Below are 27,196 nucleotides of genomic sequence, written 5' to 3'. Positions count from 1 at the left end.
AGAACAGGATCTAATGCCATATCACAAACTTTTCCTGCATTAAAACTTAAATTATGTTTTACAGATGTTACAGTTTAAGATCCTGTTCAAATGTTCATATTGTATTAGTTCATAACTTACATCATAACATTATTTTTGTGGAATCCCAACAAAGGAACTAACATTATTTAATAAAAGAGTGTTAAATAATAATAAACTAGAAGCACTCGGAGAGCGCAGACCACCGCCAAGGCTGATCAGTGGCCCCCCCCCCGTGGGCCCCCCCCACCCCTGATCACCACCAAAATTTAATCATTTCTTCCTTATCCCATTTCCAACAAACCCTGAAAATTTCATCCAAATCTGTCCATAACTTTTTGATTTATGTTGCACACTAATGGACAGACAAACAAACAAACAAACAGACAAACAAACAAACCCTGGCAAAAACATAACCTCCTTGGCGGAGGTAATAAAATATAAACAAAAAGAAAAGCAAAAAAAACAAAAATGAACCTCCACAATGACTGCATTTGAATAAATACCTAAAAATATTGATACAGTACTTTTTAATATCGATACAGTATTGTGAAATGAAATATCGTGATATATTGTAGAACCGATATTTTCTTACACCCCTACTAGCAACCACATTAAAAAGGACTTAGAACCAAATGCAGCTTACAAAATGCCTTGACAGTTTTGTTGTAGAAGCTGAATGGGTTTCATTTTACATCTGAGGTGAGTGAAACGCTTATTATTTTCTGCTGCGAGCTCCGACTTGATGTCATGACAAAGCTCAGGCAGTGAAAGTGAAAGATCCCTGCTGTAGAGTCTGCCTGTGGTTTTTAATCACAAAATTATGTGGCTTGTTACCATGGTTTTAACTTCCATGTCCAACCCTGCATTAGCCAAAAGATTATTTACCCTCTGATCTCTGACTCATGCTGTTCATATGAAGACTCACCCACACGTTGTTAAAATGGACTTCATTAACACAATCCGTCAGGTTAACTGCACACAAACGCTGGGCGATAAATTACCAAATCACTTTGTTATTATGGACATTTTTTTTTAACTGTTATTAATTATCATCCAGAGACTGTTTATCAGCTGAAGTGTTTTCAAACGTATCATCCACTGACACATCATGACATTCTGGTGATGCAGTTAATAGTAATAGTTTCATTTAGATCAGATACCGTGTGTTAATATCATGATCAAGTAAAGTCATGCTTTTATTTAATTTTTTACTTTATTTTTACTATTTTTGCTGATTTTGATGCTGAATATAGAACTCATGGTCAGTTTTCAATTTTGTTTTTTGGTTGTTTTTTTTTACTTACATTACTAAATTTAGCTCACATTTTAATCATCTTTTACTGGCTGGCTTTTTGCATTAATTATTCTTTTATTTTATATTCTTTTTTTGTTGTTTCATATGTTTTTAATAATATTTGTAATGGTCTTTCACTGGTTTTGATTTTATTTTATGGTTTACCTGGACTGTGTGCAGTGTGTTATACTTCATCTAGAATGAAATGTGTTTTACATAAAGTTGCTTTGCTATTTTACCATCAAATACATGACACATTGTTTTAATCCTCAACACTGAAGATGCTGTAAATATATTGTTTCAATGACCTGAGTGAAAAGTGGTCACCAAGACCAGGAAAGAAAGTCTACAAAGAAACAGAAATTATCATGTACTTTTCATGTATTATGCACAGATGTAGATGTAATAGTTTGTTTAAAGTTTTATCAGTTTTCTACTTTCCTCATAAAATTCTAGAGAATTCTCAAAATAAACATAAATAGGTCTTTTCACACTATACATCTCTTGAACACTGTCCAGCTCTCTTCTGCACCAATTTCAATTATTTTTTCTTCTTTGCTCGATATTGTCCTTTCAATTTCTATCAACATAAAAAACTTACATAAGCTACGTCATGTATCCTAAGTGGAGAAATCACAATATTTTCTGTTGTAACATAGTGTTTCTATGCTTTTGCAGGTAAAATGCACAGGTCTGCTATGATATATTTACAGTAGTGAATTTCCATTGGGCATCTGTGCAAAACTTTACCAATATTTACTAAATGTCAAAAAAACAGAAGTACGCTATGTCGGTTTTTCCATTAAATCCCAAATGCAATGATTTGTTAATTTATTATCGCGAGATGACATGACAAGTCACTCCATAAACATGGCGACGAACATAAATATCACGTTGATTTTACAGATATATTCATTATTATTATATATTACCCCTCTATCCCATATTAAACTAGAAGCACTCGGAGAGCGCAGACCTCCGCCAAGGCTGATCAGTGCCCCCCCCGCGTGGGCCCCCCCACCCCCAGTCACCACCAAAATTTAATAATTTCTTCCTTATCCCATTTCCAACAAACCCTGAAAATTTCATCCAAATCTGTCCATAACTTTTTGAGTTATGTTGCACAGTAACGATCAGTGGCCCCCCCTCGTGGGCCCCCCCACCCCCGATCACCACCAAAATTTAATAATTTCTTCCTCATCCCATTTCCAACAAACCCTGAAAATTTCATCCAAATCTGTCCATAACTTTTTGAGTTATGTTGCACACTAACGGACAGACAAACAAACAGACAGACAAACAAACAAACAAACCCTGGCAAAAACATAACCTCCTTGGCGGAGGTAATTAAAAAATTATTTGATTTCCTGGTGTGTCCACACATACTGCACCGTGTTTCTTATAAAACTCTACTTCTTCAGTTGTTGTAACATCCATCAACATATGTTTTCTTTTATTCATGTGACTCTAGTTGCGGAAAAAGGTTTTTCCATTGCAGTTTTGCGTGATATACCAACTTCGCTACGCCCGAAAAAGAAGAAAAAGAATGTTGTTTTTCCATTAGGCAAATTTTTATGCTTAAGTTATATTCATGCAATTTGAGGGTAAGTGGAAAAGTGACTAGTGTTTGATATAATAGAATCTGTGCTGAATTCACATAGACACACAATTATGTATCCGAGTAATAGGTGACTAGTTTTCCTGACTAATAGTGCATTTCACATGCAAAAGAAATTCTAAATGCTTGAAAACAGAACATAATTAACAAATATTCTAAATTTACAACTAGTTAATCTGAAAAAGACAATATTCCTACTAAAATGTTTATGAATTTTGCATTAATATTGTTGTTCACATGCAGTTTTTACTCTGATCGAACCATCATATCTGCTCTAACCTGCTGCTTATGACATCAGAATATCGATAAGAGCAATAGCTACGCAATGCTTAATAATAAACTTACGGACAGCTTGTGTGTCCATGTGAAAACAGCCTCGTCTTTCATTCCTGAATTCAGTTTCTTGAAAAGGTTTGTGTAGCAATATTCGCTCAGAATCAAAAACGTGTTGATTTTTCTTAGGTTCGTTTCGCCATCAAATGTGGCATTTTATTTTAGCCATTACAAACATGCGACTAGTGATTTGCGTAGAACCCTGGCTTTAACTCTCAGTTCCAACTTATACACATGTACCAGATGTGCTGTACATGTCAGTAAACCTTTGTGTCTACTCATGATGCTCATTTACAACAACACTGAGATAACCTCAAAACAAAAAGGAAAAAGCACAAAGAAGGGCAATAGAACACTGTGTTCTGGTTTTAATCTGTGCTGGGAGCTGCTCATTTATTGTTGATACTAACTTTAATTCTAAACTTACATTTTCTAGTGATTTCACCCCAAAACAGAAGCACTTAAGACCTCCAACGCCAGAATAAGAGGAGGAAAATAGTTAACATTTCGTTGTCAATGTGGACATTCTCTTGCACAGAAAAAAACCATCAATTTAAAAAAAAAAAAAAAAAAAAAGAGAGAGAGAAAAAAAATTCTAGTAACAATGCAAATCTTACACACTAGTCTTTAAATATATTAAAAATATTTGCGTATGCCACATTTTAAACAGAAAAACTTGTGGTCAGAGAAAGCCCTAATTGTGAATATCTAAAGAGAAAATGCTGTTTTCTGCCACATTCTGAACAATACTGTAATATTAGAGTGTATGTAAATGTAATGATGGTAGGAACAAGGAAGCATATATACTTTAAACTACAACTGAATGTAATGTTTGTGCCCAGCAGGTAAAGAAAAAGTAAATACATTATTTTTTTATCAGTGTTTGATAAAAGACTTAAATAATCAGTTAACAGGAGACATTTTTGACATTAACTCCCACAGTACTATCAATAAATGGGCTAACACTGCTGAAATGTTGGCTTGTTTACATCCACTCAGTCCCTGTAAAAGCCAAAAGCTTTCAAATAACTCTGATAATATGTTATTGTCAAGAAAGTGGAGTACTCTGACAGTTTACCCCTGCAGGCTTTAAAGAGCCCAGTCAGCTCATCAGATATTATACTGATACTCAGAACCACACAGAGTTTATGCCACTATATATCATTTCCCCTGTGAATCCCCGCCTGCTCTCAGTGACATGACGGCATGTCTACGGTGAATTATGTGCCTTTAAGCCACAAACCAAACACACACAGGCTCAGCCTCTTACTCATGCTGCAGCTTCATATGGGACTCTTACGGGATTATGAGCTGATCAGCAGAGTATAGCGGTCAAAGGGGCCGTCATAAGTCTGCTAAATCACTAACCAGCTTAATAGGATATTAACCATTCACGGAAAGGCACAGTTGGTTAAATAAATGGGAATACAAGACAGAAAAAGAAGAAGACAGAAATTGAATAAACACAGGAAAAACAGTTGCATGAAAAATTATTAGACCACCCTTGTTTTCTTTAATTTCTTGTTCATTTTAATCCCTGGTACAACTAAAGGTACATTTGTCTGGACAAATATAATGATAACAACAAAAATAGCTCATAAGAGTTTAATTTAAGAGCATTCTTGATAATAACCAAAATCACTTAGTTCTTACATCAATATCTATGGCATTGTACTGACAAAAACAGTACGTTTAGGTATTCCATGTTTTCTTTTCTGTTTGTTTTAGTCACATGATACACACAGGAGTTAGTACTTGATTGCATAACCATTGTTTTTGATGACTTTTGATGGTCTAATAATTTTTTTCATGTCTGTATGTGGCATTTCTATGAATAAATACATGTAAAATAGGGTCAAACGGCTGACGGATGGTTGTGGCAAAATCTGAAACATTTTAAAACTATCTTTAAGTATAAGTTTATTATTTTATCCTGAAACCACCATGTTTAACTAAACCGATCAAGGTGTTAATAATAATAAAAATAACTTCCTAAGACCCAGGAAATGTCAGCAAAGTACAAGCTTTTTTTGTTTTGATTAAATAAGTGCCTATATTGGAAACATCATGATGTAACAGTTTTTTCAGATGCAGTTTTTAAAATTTTTATGGAATGTCCTTTGTGGTGGACAGTTTCTTTTTCTTTTTTATTGTGTAAAGTTGTGAAAATCTTGTCTACAAATGTGGACAGAAAACCCATAGCTGGGTCTAGGATAATAAAATGTTGACTGTATACAGACTGCTAATGTGAGGATGATGAGGAGTGAGTGAGATACAATGAACAACAGTATGAGCAACAAACTTAACAAAAGACATAAATACGAAAAGACTGAATGTGCAGTAACACCACAGGCCTTCGGACTGGATTTCAAGTTGTTATTTATATCTCACACTAAGGATGATGTCTGAAATCTCTGCCAGGAAGTAATCTGTGAAATATCAATATGTTCTGACAGCGATGTCTCAGACACATTTAAAACACGTCCTCATTTTCAGCTTCGACTTCTGTTTGTATGTGCACACTTTGAGCTTCAGAGTCTAATCTCTACAAATATAAATCATGTCTGCTTGTGTTGTATTCAGATGCTGTGTGTGGTTAAATTCACTCTGCTAAGATACAAAGAATAATAAAAGTCTTAAAAAACAGATATTTTCCTCTATGTTTAGGCTTGTTACCCACATGAAAATGCCATTTTAGGTCAGTTAAATGGCGATTAAATGGAAACGAAGACCTTTTAACATGACAACTTTGATGCTGCATCCCATTAACATATGCCCTATGTTGATTTGTGTAATGAGTCTACACCTGAAACAATAACAATCGTGCGATAGTGCATAAATCTCAGGTTTCTTTTTGGTAACTCTACCTATTACAAGATTAAACTCAACATCACTGTTCCACATAACTGACACGCAAAAGCCTCTACATCTGTTACTCCAATTGTTACTTGGTCCAAAACATTCATGGTTTTAAGTCTGCCAGAAACTATGGTTAGTTGGAGTTTTTGTAAGTAATTTAGTATTTTTACAAAGTTTGTGTATAAAACAGGGGTGTCAAACTCATTTTAGTTGAGGGGCCACATTCAGCCCAAATTGATCTCAAGTGGGCTGGACCAGTAAAACAATAGCATAATAACCTGTAAATAATGACAACTCCAAATTTTTCTCTTTGTTTTAGTGCAGTCAAAATTAAATTATAAAAATATGTACATTTGCAAACTATCCAAACAAAAATGATGTGAACAACCTGAAAAAAAAAAAGAAATTTCTTGAGAAAAATAAGTGCAATTTTAACAATATTACACCTCAACTTAGCATTTATACATGCATATTACGGATTGGATCTACAAAGGCACAAAATACTTAATAACAGGAAGAATAATTAATAATCAAAATTTCACTTTCAAAATTTCAGGTTTTTCGTATTTTATTGTTAAAGGATAGTTTGTCAATGTTAATGTTTTCATCATTTAATGTAAGTTTTTACGCTAAAACAAAGAGAAAAATTTGGAGTTGTCCTTACTTATTTATAGATGTAATGTAATATTATGTTTTTCATATAAAACTAAGAAAATTTATTTATAGGTTATTATGCTGTTGTTTTAGTTGAGATCACATTGGTCTGTATGTGGAACCTGAACAAAAACGACTACGACATCACTGATTGTTTATATCTTAAGTGTAATTTTTGCTGATTCATTCCACGGGCCAGATTGGACCCTTTGGCGGGCCGCATTTGGCCCCCGGGCCGCATGTTTGACACCCCTGGTGTAAAATATCAGTTTAGAAAAATCTGTATTAGAGAGGAATACATATAAGAGATGAATTTAATATGAAGCGTATAGGCATATATATTATAGATTTGCTGTTATCCTAGTTTAATGTTGAGTAAAGAGTCTCTCAATCAAAACTTCAACAAATGACATCATAGTGATGTCATTAAGTAAAACGGGATCATGGGATTTGATATTTTCACCACCACAATCTGAGGTGACTCATTTTTAAAGCTGAGGTAACGTATTAAAACTTTCTTCACATCAGATTCAGTGATGTATATTCATGTTAAAACAGCTGCAAATAACAAGTTAGTGAAGCAGATAAGAAAAAAAGACAGAAAATGAAATAAAATGGGCTGTAATGTTGAATATAATTGTCAATTTATATCTGGATTTGATATTTCTTTTGGAAAGCAAAAGGCAAAAAAGTGTTATATAATACCAGTCCTCTGCAGAAACGTTATGGACTATAACGATTGAATTAACTGGAGAGTCCCATTAACTATTTAGACACTTGTTACTAATAGTTAAAACTTCAGAACATGACGATTAAACACCTACAACTTACTCTTTGTGACATTACAGATGCAGTAATAATCTCTCTTTGCAAGAACACGGTGCTCTAAAGACAGCAAAGAAAAAGAGGCTCAAAATAGTGACTAAAACACTGGGTTTGGGGTTTGTTTTATATCTTAAAAAAACAATCCTTACATGATTATTTTATTGTTTAAAGGAAGCAAAGCTAAGGTTGTTAACAATTCAATTTATTTTCAATTTTCATTGTGTTGCTGTGTGCACATAAGAGCTGTTTACCTTCTGCAAGTATACAGATTATTCCATAACTTGTATAATTTTATGGGACAATCAAACCAACGTTTATTATAGAAACAATTCATCACGGTTGAATAGGCCAGCTACTGTATGTAAAGGCACAGTCATAAAAAACAACAAAAAACAAGATAAACTGTGAAATTACCAGCATATTAAATAATACTGTGAAACGTTTGGTCATACCAGCCAGCACTAGCTGAGATAAATGCGGGTGCAGTTCTACATACACTCAGTGATTTAGTGTTTATTTTATGCAAACAGATAGACAGATAGTAGATAGATCCTCTGTGTCAGTCGACCCTCCCACTCATAAGCGCCTGCTCTACATTTCTCCATCCATCCACCAATCCTCCCGTCTCTTTCCTCTCTCTCCATTCAACCTCCACTCATCTACAGCCTGGCAACTAATCCACTGCCCAGCTTAATCCTTCAACCTGCTCACAAACACACGCATACACAACCCGACCACACCCACGCACTTTCCCTTCTCCTGCACCCTTAGTCCCATATAACTCACACAAGCACATAAAAGACTGCAAAATCACAGACTAGGGGACGTTTCTGCACTGAAGATATACTGAACAATAGTTTACAGCACTGATAAAAGAGCCAGATAGTATCTCAGAAGTTGTTTATTTTATAGAAATATTAAAAACCACACGGCAGTTAAAGGGATTTTATCAGTGTGAAAGGTAAAAGCATGGTTCTGCTATTAAATACAGCTTTAGAAATAATTCTAAAACCACTTGTGATTTTCTGCATAAATTCAATATAACAGCTATTGAATGTGACCCTCAGATATTGTATCTTTGAACTCATAAATAGAATATGGTTCTTAATTTATGCAACTTGTTATAGAGATAACTGTGTTTGTGTCTTCTTTAATTTAAACACAACTTATTACTTTATTAAATTTGTTAAGCAAATATTTCATGTTTCAATTGTCATATTTTTGACCAACATTTGGACATGCAAAAACAACAAACTACATGACAAAGGACTTTTCACTACTTTGTCACAGTGCAATAATAATAATAATAATAATAATACATCTGCATTTTCATTAATTTTACCACTGAATTAATGCGTATATTACACTTATGTCCAGTTAACAGAGACCATTTTCGAGAAACGTCAATATCAAGGAGAAAAGATGTGTTGCACCAGATTTAGCTACAAACTATTTTCCTGTGGTCCGAGGTTAGGTAAGCACAAATATATCATATTTCATGCATGAATTATGAGAACCTTAGTCAATATTTTTTTCCTGATTGTTTTTATTCCTCTTTAAGCATGAAAAAAAAAAGCAATTTCAATTTTTTTTAATGAACCTATTTTTCATGGAGTTACAAAAATGTCCACTCAGCTGGACACCATGCGTTTAATTTTTGAAGCAAAGAAACATGTATTTAAAACACATCATCAGAAAGTGATATACTGTGTGACAACTATAAAATAAAAATATTTTTAATCCAGTTAATCTGATGTTTTCTCATACTTTAACATGCTCTAATACTAGCTATAACTCACTTAATGGAGATAATATGCAAAAAAGAAAAACCTTTTTGTTTAAGAAAATTGTTGATTACAGTCTAATAACAATTGGCAACTGATTTGCACTAAAGCATGTCACTGCAGATCAGGTTTATCAAGAACAGCAAAGTGACAGTAATGGTATGAATTTCAGTGCATGAGATGATGCCTAAGTGTCCACTGTGTTGGATGATATGGAAGTAAAACAACAAAACCCATGAATATACAAGAGAACAGCTGTAGAATAACTATCCACTGTGGTGACCAGTATGAATGAAAGGGTTAAAATGACTCACTATATTTTGGGAGGTCAAACATAAATGCATGCATAATCTACCACAACACAATATAATATCACATTAAATGTTCACATATATGTTCTACAAATACTTCCCAGACTATCTCATTAGCATAACTGAAATGGTATCGACTGCTGTAGATGTTGGTATGTGTGTGCGTGTTTACACTCTTAATTCAATTTACTGTAAAGTACCATATTCTATAATAGCATCATATAATTGTAGTGCAGCTTTTTTAACAAATCCAAGAGGGATTTTAATGAGTTTATTAGCAAAAACACTGTTTATTTCAAAGCTAAAGGCACAGAGCTGAGGTTTGTTTATTCAGATGCATGGAGGTAAACTTAATTCAAGTGAGTAACAGAGAATGAGAATAAAAGCAGACGAATAAAAACCTGTTTTTACCACAAAAGGCCTGTTAAAGCTGCAGCGGCTGAGTGCCCCAGCTGTCTACTTCTCTTCCACTTTCCTTTCCTACTGAAGGAGCTGATCAAACAACACCTACACACTCTCTAAAAAAGGATGAAGCAGGAGTTGTAGAAATACTACTGAGGTGAGAGAGATAACCCGTGTTCCCCAGAACTTGAATGAACACCAACAAAATCTGCAGAGCCACGGTTTGACTTTTTTTTTTTTTTTTTGAGGTACATTTTCTTCAACACAAAACTGTGAGTGCATTAAAAAAATACCACGGATAGAGAAAAACATGAGATGGGAGTTATTGCAAGTTTTTATTGAGGATGCTTAATGAACTGTTATCCTTCACAGACTATGATGAGCACCCTCTCCACTACACACTGGACAGACAGCAGAGCACCTTCTCCAACAGACTGTTACAGCTCCACTGTCGAACGGACAGATTCAGGACATCTTCTCTGCCACAGACCATTTCACTATACAGTGAACTCACCTCTGACCAGCCTGAGCAAACTTTCCTATATCTGTCATGTTTAACGGTTTTCACCCAGTGTATTAGTACTTCGTAATCTATGTGATGTGTTATTAAGTTGGTCGTTTGTCTGGGACAACAGATGGAAATTAGCTTCTCTGCTAAATCTGGTGCATGCATCTTGTTCTTTGTATCTAATGCCCATACACACTGTCCTGTAACTAAATAAATAAATACAAATACAAATACGTTTAAACCTGGTTATAAACCTATTCCTACTCTGCACTTTAATGTTGTAATGTTATTTATGCACCTGTTCTCCACTGAAAATATCCACTTTAACTTTAACTTTTACAGTTTATTGTTGTATTTTACTGTTTCAGTGTCCAGATTTTCTACCAGTTCTGTTTTTATACATCTAATTTGTTATGTATAGTGAATTTGCTCATGTGTTCTATTTTTTATTCTTCTATTTTTATTGCTTGTCATGCTTCTGCTGCACTGCAACATCCCAGTTTGGGATCATTAAGTATATTTATCTATTTCCATGTACGTCTATAGAGCGCTCTTACTTTATTTTTACTAAACAGACCATTTTTTCTTTGTTTTTTGTTTTTGTTTTTTTGCTTTATTCTTAGTTTTGAACTTTAAGACAACTGCTTAATTAGTAATCATTTTTATTAGTCCCATTAGCACTAAGACCCCTATTACACCTCATATTAAATGCGATCAGCATTCGGATTAGGAAATCACATTTTTAATGCAAGATGTAAATATGTTGTGATGAGAGTTTAATCTGTTCGACCCCTTCAGGAGGTAGTTGAGCACTTTAAGAAAAAAAAAACAATCTGTGCAGCATTTTGACCTCTTATGTGCATATGAGCACTCGTATCACATGTTATGACACTTCTAAGAAATAAAAGAGTCACGTCCCTCAAGAATCAAGAAATAGAATATTTGATAGCTTTATGTCAACAGCAATAAGAGCAAAACTGGATGTTTCTATAGAAGACATTTCAAAACAAACGGCTGCAAAAGTAACAGAACATAAAGCATCTATAGGAGGGTCATCATAAAGCTACAGATAATAAGAAGAAGAAAAGCAGGAGGTTGAGAATAACATAACCTTTTTTAGATATTTATATATTATCTGACCTTTCGAAGTTGAAGCTACTTTAACATTAGACAAATCTGAGTCAGACAGTTGCACAGTGACTATAAAAGACAATGGTGACTTATATTGCTAGCATTAACATGAGTTTTGGTTATAGCATCATTACTTTGTTAGCTACATCATATCATGATTTGCTTTGACTATAAATGACTCACATCTAGGTTTTGCCCTAGAGGACAAGGCTGAATCTCACTGAGTATAATAATAAAGTATTAAAAATAAATGCAACAGCAACATCAGATTATTATTGTCTGAGTCTGCATGCAGATCACATTCTTAATACCAGGTGTAAGTGGGGTCTATGAGTGTAATTCTAATCCTTATTATGGATCTAATGACCTTGAATCTAAGCAGACCTAAACATCCCAATAGATTTGCACTAGTGTGACTGAGTAGAGCACTGATTTCCAGTTACTGGTTAAGTGAGTTAAATTTATAAGCTTTAACCCAGTGGTTCCCAACCTTTTTTGGCTCGTGACCCAATTTTAACAACACAAATTTCTGGCGACCCCAGATATTCAAAATTGAGACATTTTTTTTTGTTTTTGATCATGTAATAGTTTGCTATATTATGTTGTAAATAAACATTAATTTTTGACGACATTTTGTCTATATAATGTATATTATTATGGACGGAGGCAGAAAAGCCAGGTGTAGATTACTGCACAAAGTAAGAGCTTTATTTTCCTTGGTCAGGATATGTACAGTCAGTCCAGCTTGGATTTACAAGGCTGACAATTAATACTAAACAAACAAGAACTCAAACTATGAATTATGAAAGAGCTACAGCATCTGAAACTGACCACAATGAACATTTGACAGATAAAGAGTCCCACAGTGCTTCAGTTTCAGCTTCAGAGTATGTCATGTCTTTTATGTATTATGATTGTCTCTCTCAACTCATCATCTGTTTTTTTTTAGTAAGTTTTTGTTGTTTTTTGTTTGTTTTTTTATCAGTTACTAGAAATTTCAGGTGACTCCATTTGAATTCCAGGCGACCCCATGTCCTGACCCCATGGTTGAAAAACACTGCTTTAACAATAGCGATAAAAAGTGTGAAATTCAGTGGTGTGTTTTAACATGACATGAAATAAATAAAAGAGCTTTTCACATATAGAGATTCAATTATTTTTGTCTTCTATGTTTGATCTGCTGGCTTAAGCAAGCTATTAACCTAATCAATTCACTGTTTGATCTAGTGAGTTAGCATTTAATGAACAAACAAACGAGAGAATTATCGGGTTAATGCAAACAGAAAATTATATTCGGTTCTGCACTTTAATACCAACATATCAAGTCACGACTCACATCTACATCTCAGTAAATTATTACAACAGGATCAGAAGTAAAGTATGATTATGGTCATTTATCTATGACTAGATTTTAAAGAGAAACAGGAAAATCAGCTGATCACTGAATGATGAATCCTGGCTGATCAAGAAAACCTCCTTACATAAGATAAGAACAATGAAACATGCAAGTCATGTATCTTTCTGACAAAAGAAACACACAAAAAAAGCCATACATTCTCTTTCTTACACAGATACTGTACATTGTGCAGCCAGTAAAAGGCGTAGACTTGGACAGCATGAATAATCCCCATCTGTTGAGGGAACATCGTACATTTTTCTGTGTCTCTCACTCAACACACACAATTAACACACAAACACACAAACACACACATCTCCTCTGATGCTAAGACAGTCCCTTGCCAGCTCCAGAGAAAAAAGCAAATGTTTGCACTGCATGACAAAGTCCTCTGAGGACATTGTTACACTCACAGGATTAAACTACTACCAAAAAAAAAAAAAAAAAGCTTTGCTCTTTTGGCAGTAAAATCCAGACTGACATGATTTAAAAGTGCAGTGAAGTGAATAAACATGCAGATTTAGAAAAACCCTAAGTGATTATTATATATTTTTGATCTTTACATGTTGTGAGATTATTTCTGCGGGACCACCTACAGTGAAAGCACACTGTGGGCTGAGCTGTAATGCTGTCCAGTACGTATAAATCAAGGTATAGATGCTGTGTCAAACCAGGGAATGTGTTTTCCTATCTGCTTGTTAAGCTCTGACGCACATTTACTGTTTCCAGGTCCACTTATGTTCAGTATTCAGCATGCTGCAGTACTGCATCGTCTGGTCCAGGATCTTAAACAATATTTAAGACGCTTAAAACTGTGGAAAAAACACCGACTATGGCAAACTGCATTAATCACTGTATTTTAGAAGAAAAAGAAATTTAGTCCCCTCTGAATTATAAGCGGCACCTCAATAAAGATCAGTTACTGTAAACAAACTAACAGGACAAGAAATTAAATTAATGGCACCCTGATGTCAGTTTTAGCCAGGAGATACTTAATGTCCCCACATGAGAAATACTACTAGAATTAGAATTATTAGAATGTATGAAAAAGACTGCATTTATAATTGTATCATGCTAGTGTTTGGTTTAGGTCCAGGTTTAGGTAAAGACCATTTCAAGCTTTAGAAAAGTGCTTAGAGGACAAATTAAATTAACCCTTTCATGCATGAATTATGAGAACCTTAGTCAAGCTTTTTTTTCTTGAGTGTTTTTATTCCTCCTTAGGCATGAAAAAACAATGCAATCAAGTTTTTTTTTTTTTATGGAGTTACAAAAATGTCCACACATTTAATTTTTGAAGTAAAGAAACATGTTTAAAACCCAATATCAGAAAGTGATATGAAAACAATGAAATAATAACATTTTTAATGCTGCTAATCTGATGTGTTCTCTCATTTTAACATATTCTAATGCTAGTTATTGCTCACTTCATGTAGATAATATGCAAAAAAAAAAAACAGATTTTGTCTAACAAATGACAATTGATTTACACTCAAACATGTTTCTGCAGATCAGGTTGATCAAAAACAGCAAAGTTTCAGTAATGGTCTGAATGTCAGTGTATGGGATGATGCATAAGCGTCCACTGTGTTGGCTGATATGGAACTAAAACAACAAAACCCATGAATATACAATAGAACAGCTGTAAAACAACTGTCCACTGTAGTGACCACTATGCATGAAAGGGTTAAATTGGCTACAACAATAAACTCAGTTACAGTTAAAGAACTGACATGGATAAAACCATAGACCATTTATAAAGATGGGCAAAGTAATGCGAGTTCTTCCCATTATATAAAAATTACGCCAAAATCGTGAATTCATGGAGTCTGAGTAAAGACTGGATTCAGGATAGCAATTAATCAGACATCCAAAAGCATGAAAAATGTCTTAAAAACAAACTGATCGGAATATGACCATTTTCAAGACTGGAAATAGTCTGTCGCTTACTTAAGAGCATTGCTAACAGACAATACAGTCATGGAAAAAACTTTTTAGAACACCCTTGTTTTCTTCAATTTCTTGTTCATGTTAATGCCTGCTACAACTAAAGGTACATTTGTTTGGACAAATATAACGATAACAACAAAAATAACTCATAAGAATTTCATTTAAGAGCTTTCTTGATAATAACCAAAATCACTTCAGTTCTTACATCAATATCTATGGCATTGTACTGACAAAAACAGTGCTTTTAGACATTCCGTGTTTTCTTTTTTGTCTGTTTTAGTCACATGATACACACAGGAGTTAGTACTTGATTGCATAACCATTTTTTTAATGACTTTTGATGGTCTGATCATTTTTTAGTGACTGTATGTGGCATTTCTGTGAATAAATACATGTAAAATAAGAACAAACAGCTAAAGGATGGTTGTGGCAAAATCTGAAACATTTTAAAACCATCTTTAAGTATAAGTTTATTATTTTATCCTGAAACCACCATGTTTTACTAAACCGATCGAGTTGTTGATGATAATAATAATAATAATAATAATAATAATAATAATAATAATAATAATTTTTCCACGACTGTATACAGACTATTAATGTGAGGATGATGAGGAGTGAGTGAGACACAATGAACAACAGTATGAGCAACAAACTAAACAAAAGACATAAATAAGAAAAGACTGAATGTGCAGTAACACCACAGGCCTTCAAACTGGATTTCAAGTTGTTATTTATATCTCACGCTAAGGATGATGTCCATAGCTGATATCTACCCATTTTCCATGGTTTTCTTGATAATAACCAAAATCACTTCAGTTCTTACATCAATATCTATGGCACTGTACTAACAAAAACAGTGCTTTTAGGCATTCCATGTTTTCTTTTCTGTCTGTTTTAGTCACATGATACACACAGGAGTTAGTACTTGATTGCATAACCATTGTTTTTGATGACTTTTGATGGTCTGATCATTTTTTCTGCGACTGTATGATCCAAACACGGTTAGAAACAAATACTATGAGTGCGTATGACCAGCACTAGTACAGAACCATGATCAAACATCCCTGAACAGGAGTATCATTGCGTATCTTGTCACATATTGAGTATCTATTGCTTTTTAATAATATTGTCTTTTATACACAAACCCTCTGCTGCTATTATTAGTTTCACAGAGCAGCTCTTTCACCTCACACTGTGCATACCTTTGCTTTGTGAGTCCCTATCACACAATTGCTTTGACTTGTTTGGACAACCACATGCCCGGGGTTCACCACATCAGGACAAGTGGTGCAGAGTCAGTGTGACAAGCCCAGCTGTCTGCTATTTCACATAAATGAAACATCAGCTTGACAGTTTGAGGAAAAGGTGGAAAAGTGATGTCTCCTCCATAATTTCATCTGAGCTTAAGGGAGCTGTGCGTTAGTCCACTCTGACTTTTAATTAAAGTTATGTGGACTTTTCTGTCTCATGGAGTTGACTTTATAGATATGAATTGTTGTACATATTTCTTCATTTCTTCTTCTTCATATTATTATTACTATTTGTATTAGCATAAATACTATAGGTTATTAAAAGTACTATTACAGATTACAGTTCCTTTCTTCTCTTATTTCTGTGTACTATACTACCTTTTTTTTTGTTTTTTTTTTACTTTTACGATTTGAGTTCCTTTATCATTATTTATGGTTTCTGTTTTTGATTTTCTTTTATGTTTTTCCTTTTTTTTTTTTTTTGGCCTGTGGGTTGGGTGGGTGGGAAGGGATGGGTGTTGACAGTCAGATATGTCATTCTTGATTGTGCATTGACTGTTGATATAATTGATATAATGTCTGTTGTGTTCATTGAAAATGTTCAATAAATATAGTTGGAAAAAAAAAAAAAGGTACTATTACAGGCCTTAAGGCTGCCACTCACTTTTTCTTTCATTATAAATTAAAGCATTGATTAGTTTCTCTATTAATCGTTTTGGTTTATAAAATGTTTTTCTCAAACCCCAAAACGAAGTCTTAAAATGTCTGTTTGCCAAAATCAAAGCCAAAGAAGAGTCAAAAACAGAAAAAAATCCACCTTCAACATTTTTTTTTTAATTATTTATATTATTTTAACCCATATAGACCCAGACATCCACTGTCGACCAAAAGCATCTACTGATCTAAACTGTTCATCCACTAATCCTATCAATACATGTAAATAATTGGTGTAAAATGCAGTTTGTCATCTTTTCATCAGATATGACCCATTTGGACATTCAGAGGCTCCGTAGTGAACGAGGAAACACCATTATCTTCTACAACATGGATTCACCAGTAAAACCCATGAAGTTTAAACAATGACAGTGGATGGAGACACTGGATTTATATTCAGTTAATGATATGAATAATATCATTGAATGATAATAGATTTTACTGAAAAAGTCACTTTTTCCTCAGTTTTTTCTGTTGTGATACAATAACATTTGACTTTGCTCTGGGCTTTTATGAATATTTACATGATCAGTCAATTAAACACAGAAAAATATGTGATTTTTCACTAGGAAAAAATGCTAAATTCTGAGGATAATATTATAATAAATGATGATAAATCACTTAGGAAAGGTTAAATAGAGAGAAAAATTATTTTGTGAACTGCTACAGAAGTCACACTGGGTCCTTATGGGTTCATTACTAAGATCAGGCATCAATCAAGCTGTAGTCAACATATTATAGTCGAGTCAGCAATAATTGTTGAAGCTCTAATCTTCACATACATTTTTATATCTGTGTGCATCTAAAGTTGTTATATAAGAATTTTGAGCATGTTTAAAAGATTTGTCCTTACATACACATTTATAAAAAAAAAAAAAAAAAAATCTAACTGACACTTGGGAACATTGATGCGTTATTTCTTATTACTTATCCCCTTCTGTAGCCTTGTGAATGGAAATTTTATCTAGTGTTACACTTTGAAAGCAACTCGAAAAATTGAAACAAAAACAAACTGAGTGAACTGGTTTAGTGAGTGTTAATATTTGATTTGATTTTCTTGTAAGTGTAAGTAATGCCAGTAATGGTGACTTTGTTGCCAGTTTGTAGACTGTGATCATAGCTGCAAAAATGCCAAATATTACCAACTCCAAATATATCTGGGACATAAGTGTGAAATGCACCGTAATTAAATAATCATAATCTTTCACCCTCAAAGTGCAGCACATTACAGCTATGACCATTTAATTTAAAGAAATGTATTCAGCAAGACTTTTTATCTTCCACAGATAAAATGCAACACAAAACCTCAGATATAACTTCCGCACAAGAAACATCATCAGTTTACAACATTTATGGGGTTGTTTACTGAAATACTATAACATCAGAGACGATTCATGGATGATTTGATGCATTAAGTAAATCTGATCAGACTCACTCAGATAAATCAGTTTGTAGTTTTTGTCTGATTTTAGGGAATTTTACATCAGAAATAAATAAATAACAATGATACAATATACCAGAGATCACCTTATTCATTATTACAGTACCTAAGTCAGTAAACACTCACAGAAGTACAGATATTTGTGTAAAACCCATTTCAGACTAAACATTCACAATGAGACAACCTGCAACTTGAAAACATCCAACCTGCAACATTCTGAAATCCAACCAATTCAGACCCAATGAGCCGCGATGGTTATTGTTTCACCAGCTACGACTCCACCTCCAGAATTAGGTCAGCATCAGCACCGATACTTCAACATTAAGTCTTTTTTTTTCCATTTTTCAACTCATTTGTGATATTTATTGTAGAGAAACATAATGATTTTCTTACTGTTGACTACAAAAGATGAAAATAGAAAAATTCTATGCTTCAAGCTGTACTGTAGTCTTATTCAGATGCTGTCAAATTAGAGAAATTACACTGTAATTACAGCGACACCTAAACATTTCCCTCTCTCACTGCCTCTCTGTGCTGCTGTTGTGACATGAAAAGCTGCTGTGACAAACAGAAGGATGACCCACTGTGTGTGTGAGTGTCAACAAAACACTGAAACCTGACACATGCATCCAAATATTGTCGGGGAAGCCCTGTGACGTAACACACACTTCCAGCCAATTACGAACATGCAAAGGTGTTGTGTCTACCAACTGTAACACGGATGATGACAACAAGTGGCTGTCAACACAGAGCAAGTGTGATGAGTTTAACCTTTGCTGCACACTCTGCAGAACTACCGAAAACAGGAAAAAAAAAAAACAGCAGAAACCAACCTCCGAATTAGTAGTTTGATCCCTTGGCATTAAACCAGTTATGTTTTTTAAAGGATTAGTTCAGTAAAATTACAAAGCACAGGTTTTCTTACTTATCGCTACATTTCTGTTGTTTTATAGTTGTATTATACGTGTCTGAAATCACACTCTACAGCATTTTTCATATGTTTACACTTCTTTTCCATCTATGCAGACAGGAAATTTGTATGACAGCAGCAAAAGGAAACATGTAGGAAAGAGAATATGACATAGAACAGGGTTATTCTAGACAGAGGAGGGACTGAGACCAGTAGAAACACAAGGACCTAAAGGGTTCAGGTCTGAAAACCTGCATATGTAATGACCAGTATCAGGATATGAGATTTTGGTTCTGGATCAATGTTGCCTCCATGAAAACTGCTTAAAATAAGGTCTTCCTAGAGACTTTTCACCTTTCCAGTGTAAGACTGATTTGAGTTTCAAAAGCTGTGAGCAAAATGATTAAAATTCCACTAATTTCTGGTGCTGAGTTGGAGCAAAATCTCAAATGTCTTTAAACATTGGCAGAACAAACCAAATTCATCTGCATGAAGACACACCAAAACAAGTGATGTCATGTGTTTCAACTCAAGTCAAGAAACAAAGGCAGAAAAATGCATCAAACTGTCATTTTGAATTGAATCCAAAACCAATCCAAACCAAGCTAAAGCAACAACTTTATCAGTATCTGCATTCATTCAGTTATTCGGAATACATAATATGTGGCCCAAATAATATAAAAAGTCAACTATATGTGCACTTTGATGAGATGTCGCTGAAAATGCATCGTGTTCTTTTTCATTGATACACAGGCAACATTATGGCTTTAAATAATCCCATAGGGATTAAAGATTATGAAAAGATGACACTTCAGCATGTGCAATCCAGTACAACTCAGCACACACTTTTGCAAGATATTCCACTTATGAAGCAGCTTTTATTTCTATGAATGAACCCTATGAGCTTAGTTTGCATATTTACAGCCGTACTCACCAGCTCTTGGTTGGTAGAATTGGAGTCGTCTCCAGGGAAGGGGATGTAGATGGCTAAGGCCACACAGTTGGCAAAAATAGACAGCAGTATAAAGATATCAAATGGTCTGGAGAGAAACAAACTGTTAAGGGAAAACTCATCTCATAGAGGGACATTAAAAAGTTTAAACATTTCTGAATTGTGTCTTAAGTGTTTTTTTATTTACTTATTTCTGTATTTGAAACAGTTACTAAAACACTAACAAAGTTTTCAACCACATTTCTTGATTTTTCTCAGCAGATAAAGACGTGAAACGTGTATCTGCTGAAGAAAGACAAGAGATGTGGGTTAAAGCTGTAAAAAGAAAAAACAAACAAAAAAAAAAACCCTGTACCCAGATTAGACCCCTGTCTGAATTGGATATTAAGTGGATGTACGCTCTGCCTCCCTATTGGCCAGCTGACTTTGGAGTGGCAGCTTTGACGAGTTACTGATATTAAATCAAGTAAGAATAGAGTTGTTAGTTTAATAATTCACTCTCTGTGGGCCAATACACAGTAGAAAGCTCGATGGCTAATGTTATTTAGCTTTAACTTTAAGATACAATGATCATTTAGTAATTCTAAATATTTTAACGTCACAGCAATGTAAGAAATTGAAACTTCGGTCTGACATTGTTAACAGTCTCATGTATACTTCGTATTAAAAGCTCTGTGTGTGATATTTAGTGATATCTAGTGGCAAAGATGCAGACTGCAACCAACTCCAACTACGTCTTTTGTTCTATGCAGTGGTGACAAAAATGCAAAAGTCGCTAAATAGAGTCAGTGTTTCTTTTGTCTGTTCTGGGCTTTTTTAGTCAAGAGGACAATACCTACATACTCAAATATCTCATGTACATTACTGGCTAATGTAACTTAACCTGTAATAAACTGCAAAAACAAAGAAGTCCACTCAGACACTGTAGAAATGTTCCCTTTATGTGCGATTAAAAACTAATATAAATAACAATATTAAAGTTACATTCTATTTCTACAATTAAATCCTCCTAAATCCCACTATATCACACACACTGGATCTTCAACATTAGATATATAATATAATAATGAAATAGCAGTAATAGCAAATGTATAGTATATGCCGATCACTGCTACAGTCAGCAAAGGGGAAATAAAAGCTGTTATTAACTGTTTTCAGCAATAGCCATTAGCCCTCATACTTTAGCCACAGCTGTCAAAGTATATGATAAGTTATAGTCGACCAGTCACAGTCATTATTGTCTCTCAGTTGTCACTATAAAGACAAGTGGTCAATGGAAGGCTGAAGCTTTCTGTGCTCCCCAACAAAGGTCGTTTAATTTGTGTTCATTCATGCATAAGGTGGCATAGGACTGAAAGATAGTTCCACTGGTCTTTATCTTTCCTTGGCATAAAAGGTGGAATACATAACTCTGGGAGGGGGGGGCATCTGTATTACCATCAATCCGGACAATCAGTGCACTCCTGGTCATTGTCAGTACATATAAATGGTGTCATCCCTCCAGACACTCTGAAATCTGCTGCAGGAGCTCCTCTGTGTGTGAACTAAAGGATACTTCCACTCCACCAGACTGATGCAGGCTCTGCGGATGGGGTTGTTGAGGGTGAGGCAGAACAGAGCCCTGGGCGGCCTACTGTTTGTGGATCCTCCTTGCTTTTTGCTTTTGGCATATTGCTGTCTCTTCCTCTGTGCCAGTGAGCCCACGGGCGCCGGTCCGCTGGTGCAAACCGACGGCCGGGAGCCCGTGTTGGGTTTTGCTGTGTCGCCCTGCGCTTGACGAGCGGCGCTAATAGCAGCATGCCAAGCGAGGACCGGGTTGGTGCCGGAGCCACCGGGACCCTGAATGCCGCTGTTGGCCCCGAGGAGGCCATAAGAGGAGCCCACGGGTTTGCCGGTGCTGGCCGGGGCCTGCAGGGGGTCTGGTGGGGAGTGGAGCTGGTGCAGACGGGTGTTCCTTTCTGACCAGAGCGTTGAGGTGTCAGCAGGGGATGTGGTTCTTCTGTTGCTGGCATACTGTGCCCCTGGAGCAAGAGGATACGAGACAACACAACAGACACGTTAGCTGACACAATACAAACACTCTCCTGGGCTGAGCCTGGTATGATTCTCATGGCATCACATACTCCTGCTTGGGCACGACTCTTTGGCATTTCTTGTCATCTTTTCAACATCCTGGGTATGTGCAGGGTACCAGAAATAAGTCAGTGTAAACCTTTAGATGTCAGACATCGACAACATACTCCAGGTGATGTTAGGTGGATGAAACCCATACTAGGAAGTAGGGCAATAGAGCAAAATGATGTCATCTGGATTATTTTCCATGTTATGGGTGATTTATAATGTTAATTGACTTATTTCTGGCTGAGTGAAGTGAACATAAGACATTACTGAAAATACTCTTTCTTAAATAAAACTATATGCCATATACAACTTCAGGGGCACATTCACAATGAATATATGACATATAGTTCAAGAAGAAAAGAGGTGACTGCAAATTTTTGTTGAGCAGCAATGACATCACTCTCCAGAGGAGTAATCTCAATTTGTGATTTAGTCTTTTTTCATGATTTTCAGAGAGTAAAACCTCAGTTAATTGAAATAATTCAATATATTGCTCAGCCCAACTAGGTAGTAGTCGAGGTGGTGATGGAGACACACCAGTGTTTGTGAACTTACACACAGGAAGCCAGGGTCTATGTCCCATTTCATTATGTGTGTATTTCACTGTTTTCTTTCTGTCTGTCTTGTTCTTATTTTACCCATTTCCCTGATCCTTTATTCTTACCCCTGACTATATTTATGCTTAAACATAATGAAACCAAAACATTTAAAACTGCATTTATTATGACTTCTGCCAAAATAACACTCTACTGGTACCCTGTGTGTCAAAATATGACCCCCTACATGACAGTCTGACACACATTAGTGACGAGTTCAGAGTTAGAATGAGTTATTCTAATATTAGGGAGTAATATAACTAAGATATAGGTAATTATTTCCTGTTATTATTTGCATATTAGGTGTTTATTTGTTTGTATAAGCAATAATCCATCAAATATGATTAAAATGATCAAAACACATGACTTTAGAAAACTTCACTTAAATAACTATAAATGTAAAAAAAAAAAAAAAAAAACACAAATAGGCTACAACAACATACTTGATATCATATAAAGCCCTCAAAGCAAAAAAAAAGTGTTTTTATCTTACGGTTTCACATTATAATTTTCTGAAAACAAGTTCATTATTTTTTGTGTACCACATGAATAAAAACATCATCTTTTGGGACTTTTGGTGATCCATAGAAAATATACAGGTATGCAAAACAACAGCCTCTAAATGTAATGTACATATTTTCATGCACGTGTTTAAAGTTTATAGACAAATTCCACAACTGAAACCTTCAAAAGACCTCATCCAAGTAACTGTGATTCTGATTTTTGCTGATGAGAGCAGCTGAGTTTAACAGAAAGAAGTAAAGTGTTGCCTTGTGCAGCTTTAATACTTTCTGCAATTGTAACTCTACCACAATAAAAGAAGATGAGACTGAACTTGAAGGTAGAGACGCTAAAATAACACGAGAAGATTAGAAAGATTAGTTGGAAGAGATTGCGGTAGAGAAAAACATAGGCAGGACAGGCTGCATGAATAAGAGAGACAGAGAGAGTCATTAAATCAATGCAAACCACGAGTGAAAAAGACAGTGCCCTTGACACAGTCTGTTCACATCAGCAGCTAAACTCTCAGCTAAGCAACACAACAGACAGCTCAGAACAGCTCGGATAAGTTATAAATGCATCTTAAATGCTCAAAAACTCAAACATGGAGAGAAAATGAGTAATGAAGCTCTGACATTTTCAACATTAAAAACCAAACTGAGGGAATTAGGACTTAAGGATTATAAATGAACAAATGTGTGTCACCAAATACTGTTAGTTTGAGTCTAATGCTGATCTCTTAGTACTCTGAGTAGTTCAGTTACATCTTTTGATTGCATTTCATTGAGGTTAAGCTCATATTATATTTATCATAAGTAGATATTTAGTGTTTAAAGATTACAAATGACAGAGCAAGGTTTGTTTGCAAAATTATCAGTGGTGTTTATTGCCAAAATACACAACTCAGCTTTGATTTGTTTTGTTTTTTTACAGAAATCAGTGAATAAATTTGCTATAATTTAGAATAAGGTGATATTTAGTTATGTGGCTCCAGTAGATTCTGCAACTAAAGGGCCAGTGTAGACTGTTATTTAATGACCATCACAGCCTGTTTGACTGGAATTGACCCTGCACTTGGCACATCTGTCACAAGTTGCCGGATAACAGCTGACTTTTCCCTGCTGATCTAGACAATAATGTGATCAGTAGCTTTAAAAAGCAAACGATGGAACAAGTTTTAACACATAAAGACCCAGTGTGACTTTTATGTCAGTTCCCAAATAAATTTTTCTCTATATTTAAGTGATTTATCACCATTTACTGTAATATTATCCTCTGTATTTTGCAAATTTTAAGTGAAAATCAAGGACTTTCTTATTTTTCATTTACTGATCATGTAGATGTTCGTAAAAAGTCAGATTAAAGTCGAGGGTTATTATGTCAAAAAACAGACAAAACTGATGAAAAACTGACTTTTTCAGCAAATCTATCATTAACTGAACATAAACCAAGTGTCTCCATCCACTGTTATTTATTAAACTCCATGGGTTTTACTGGTGAATCAATGTTGTAGAAGATGATGGTGTTTCCACGTTGACTACAGAGCCTCTAAATGTCTAAATGGGTCATATCTGATGACCATAAACACACGACAAACTGTATTTTACACCAATTACACTGGTCTAAAATTTTTTAGAAATGATTTGCTTCAGACATTAAATGTGCTAAATGTTACATATTTTAATAAGATTAATTGGAAAATAAATGACAAAAGTGCCGGTTTGCTGATGTTTTCAAGGTATATGATAAAGTGTTATTACACATATATATTGGTTTATGTACATTTCTATAATAGTTTTATAAATCTTCCACTAAATAGAACCTGTAAATTGAATGTATTCTAATGTGCAGACAGTGTTTTGAAGTAGATCTTGTAGCTCTGAGACAAATATTCCTTTTGAGTCAAACCCATTCTCTCGTTAATTATTGAATTTCACATTTTGACCCAAGGCTGTATCTTGGAAAGTTCAGCCACCCAGCATTTTTGACTTGATTTTTCTTTATCAGTGACTCTCATGTGGTAAAATTTCATTACTTTTATTCTGGAAGCATTTTCCTTGCAGACCAGTGTTATTTACATCAGTGGATCAGAAATTATTAAACATTTTAGAACAGTAGATGCTTTTGGTCAACAGTGGGTGTTTGGGTCTTTATGGGTTAATATAGAGAATCGCAAATTAACCCCTTCATGCATGAATTATCAGAACCTGAGTCAACATTTTTTTCTTGAGTGTTTTTATTCCTCTTTAGCCATGAAAAAAACAATGCAAATGAATTTTCTTTTTATGAACCTATTTTTCATGGAGTCACAAAAATGTCCATTTAATTTTTGAAGCAAAGAAACATGGATTTAAAACTCATCATCAGAAAGTGATATACTGTGTGAAAACTATGAAATAAAAACATTTTTAATGCCACATAAATGCCAAACAAATTTAATTGCTAAATCGCTAAAGTTTTCTCACATTTTATCATACTCTAATATTAGTTATTACTCATTTCATGGTGATAAAATCCTGCCAGGAATTTGACAGTTTTAGCTTTTTTACATTAAAAAATTGTCTTGATTGGAAACTGCATAATGCAACAGTTATTTTCAGATACATTTTTAAAATAATTTTTATTTATTGATTGATTTGTTAATGGAATGTCCTTTGTAATAATATGAAGGAGAAAAAAAAAACTTTTTGTTTCAGAAAACTGTTAATTACAGTCTAATAACAAGTAGCAACTGATTTACACTCAAACATGTTAGTGCAGATCAGGTTTATCATGAGCAGCAAAGTTACAGTAATTGTATGAACTGCAGTGTTTGGGAGGATGCATAAGCGTCCACTGTGTTGGCTGATATGGAACTGAAACAACAAAACCTATGAATATACAAGAGAACAGCTGTGGAATATCTGTCCACTGGAGTGACCACTATGCATGAAAGGGTTAACAAACAAATAAGTTGCAAAGTTTATTAAACTGTTTGTTTGTTTTTTAGATGCTGCACTAATCCAAAGCCTCCTGTATGTGCTGTGACATGGTCTAAAACGACCAGCTGCCCATAACTGGAGACTATACCAACCATTTTTTCTGTGAACAAGCACCAACTCATTTCCCAAAGGATCTGAAAACTACTGACATTACAATCCTGCTTTCTGACGCTGCCATCTGTTAGGTTAATATAGAAAGAGTGGGATCTGAATAAGTTGAAAAGCGCCTTAAAAACAGACGCGCATACAGATATGAGAATAAAGAATAAACACGCAAACCGGAGCATAAACCACAGGAGCGCTTTCGCCCCCTCTCGCTGCGCTCCAACTCTCCTCCTGCGCTCCCCGCACGGTTTTTTACCTTCAGACTGTTCATCTGCTTCTTGCATCCTCGAATCCACATTGAAAAGATCCGTTTTAAATCCAACTCATCGTCGGAAAAACCATCCAAAGGTGTCGACGACGCGAGAGCCCGAGCCAAGTCATTAACCTGAATTATAAAATGTTTTCCGAGCGCAAACCCTGAGAGGAGCGCCAAACATTTTCGCCACATCCGGGTGCCTGGCTGCCTGCAGATTCACGGCGGATCCGAGAGGACGCGCTGACAGCAGCAGTCAATCCACTGCTGTCAATTATTCTGC

The 27,196-nt window shown here is 34.9% G+C and overlaps 1 protein-coding gene across 11 annotated transcripts in view; it reads right to left on the bottom strand.

Moving 5' to 3' along the window:
- The window catches only part of cacna1db (calcium channel, voltage-dependent, L type, alpha 1D subunit, b), a 154,583-nt gene that overhangs the window by 123,509 nt on the left and 3,878 nt on the right, over nt 1-27,196 (bottom strand). For 10 of the 11 annotated variants that reach the window (XM_030139271.1, XM_030139276.1, XM_030139273.1 and 7 more), the window contains exons 2-3: nt 21,912-22,377; nt 20,339-20,444 (exon numbers count right to left, since the gene is read on the bottom strand). In XM_030139271.1, the coding sequence (XP_029995131.1) occupies nt 20,339-20,444; nt 21,912-22,377 (572 nt within the window). Of the gene's footprint in view, nt 1-20,338; nt 20,445-21,911; nt 22,378-26,916; nt 27,170-27,196 lie in introns of those variants that run through there. The other variant, XM_030139274.1, reaches the window with a different exon arrangement.

Source organism: Sphaeramia orbicularis, chromosome 7 (assembly GCF_902148855.1).
Source record: "Sphaeramia orbicularis chromosome 7, fSphaOr1.1, whole genome shotgun sequence".
Taxonomy (NCBI): Eukaryota; Metazoa; Chordata; class Actinopteri; order Kurtiformes; family Apogonidae; genus Sphaeramia; species Sphaeramia orbicularis.
This window is presented reverse-complemented; position numbering and strand designations above follow the sequence as displayed.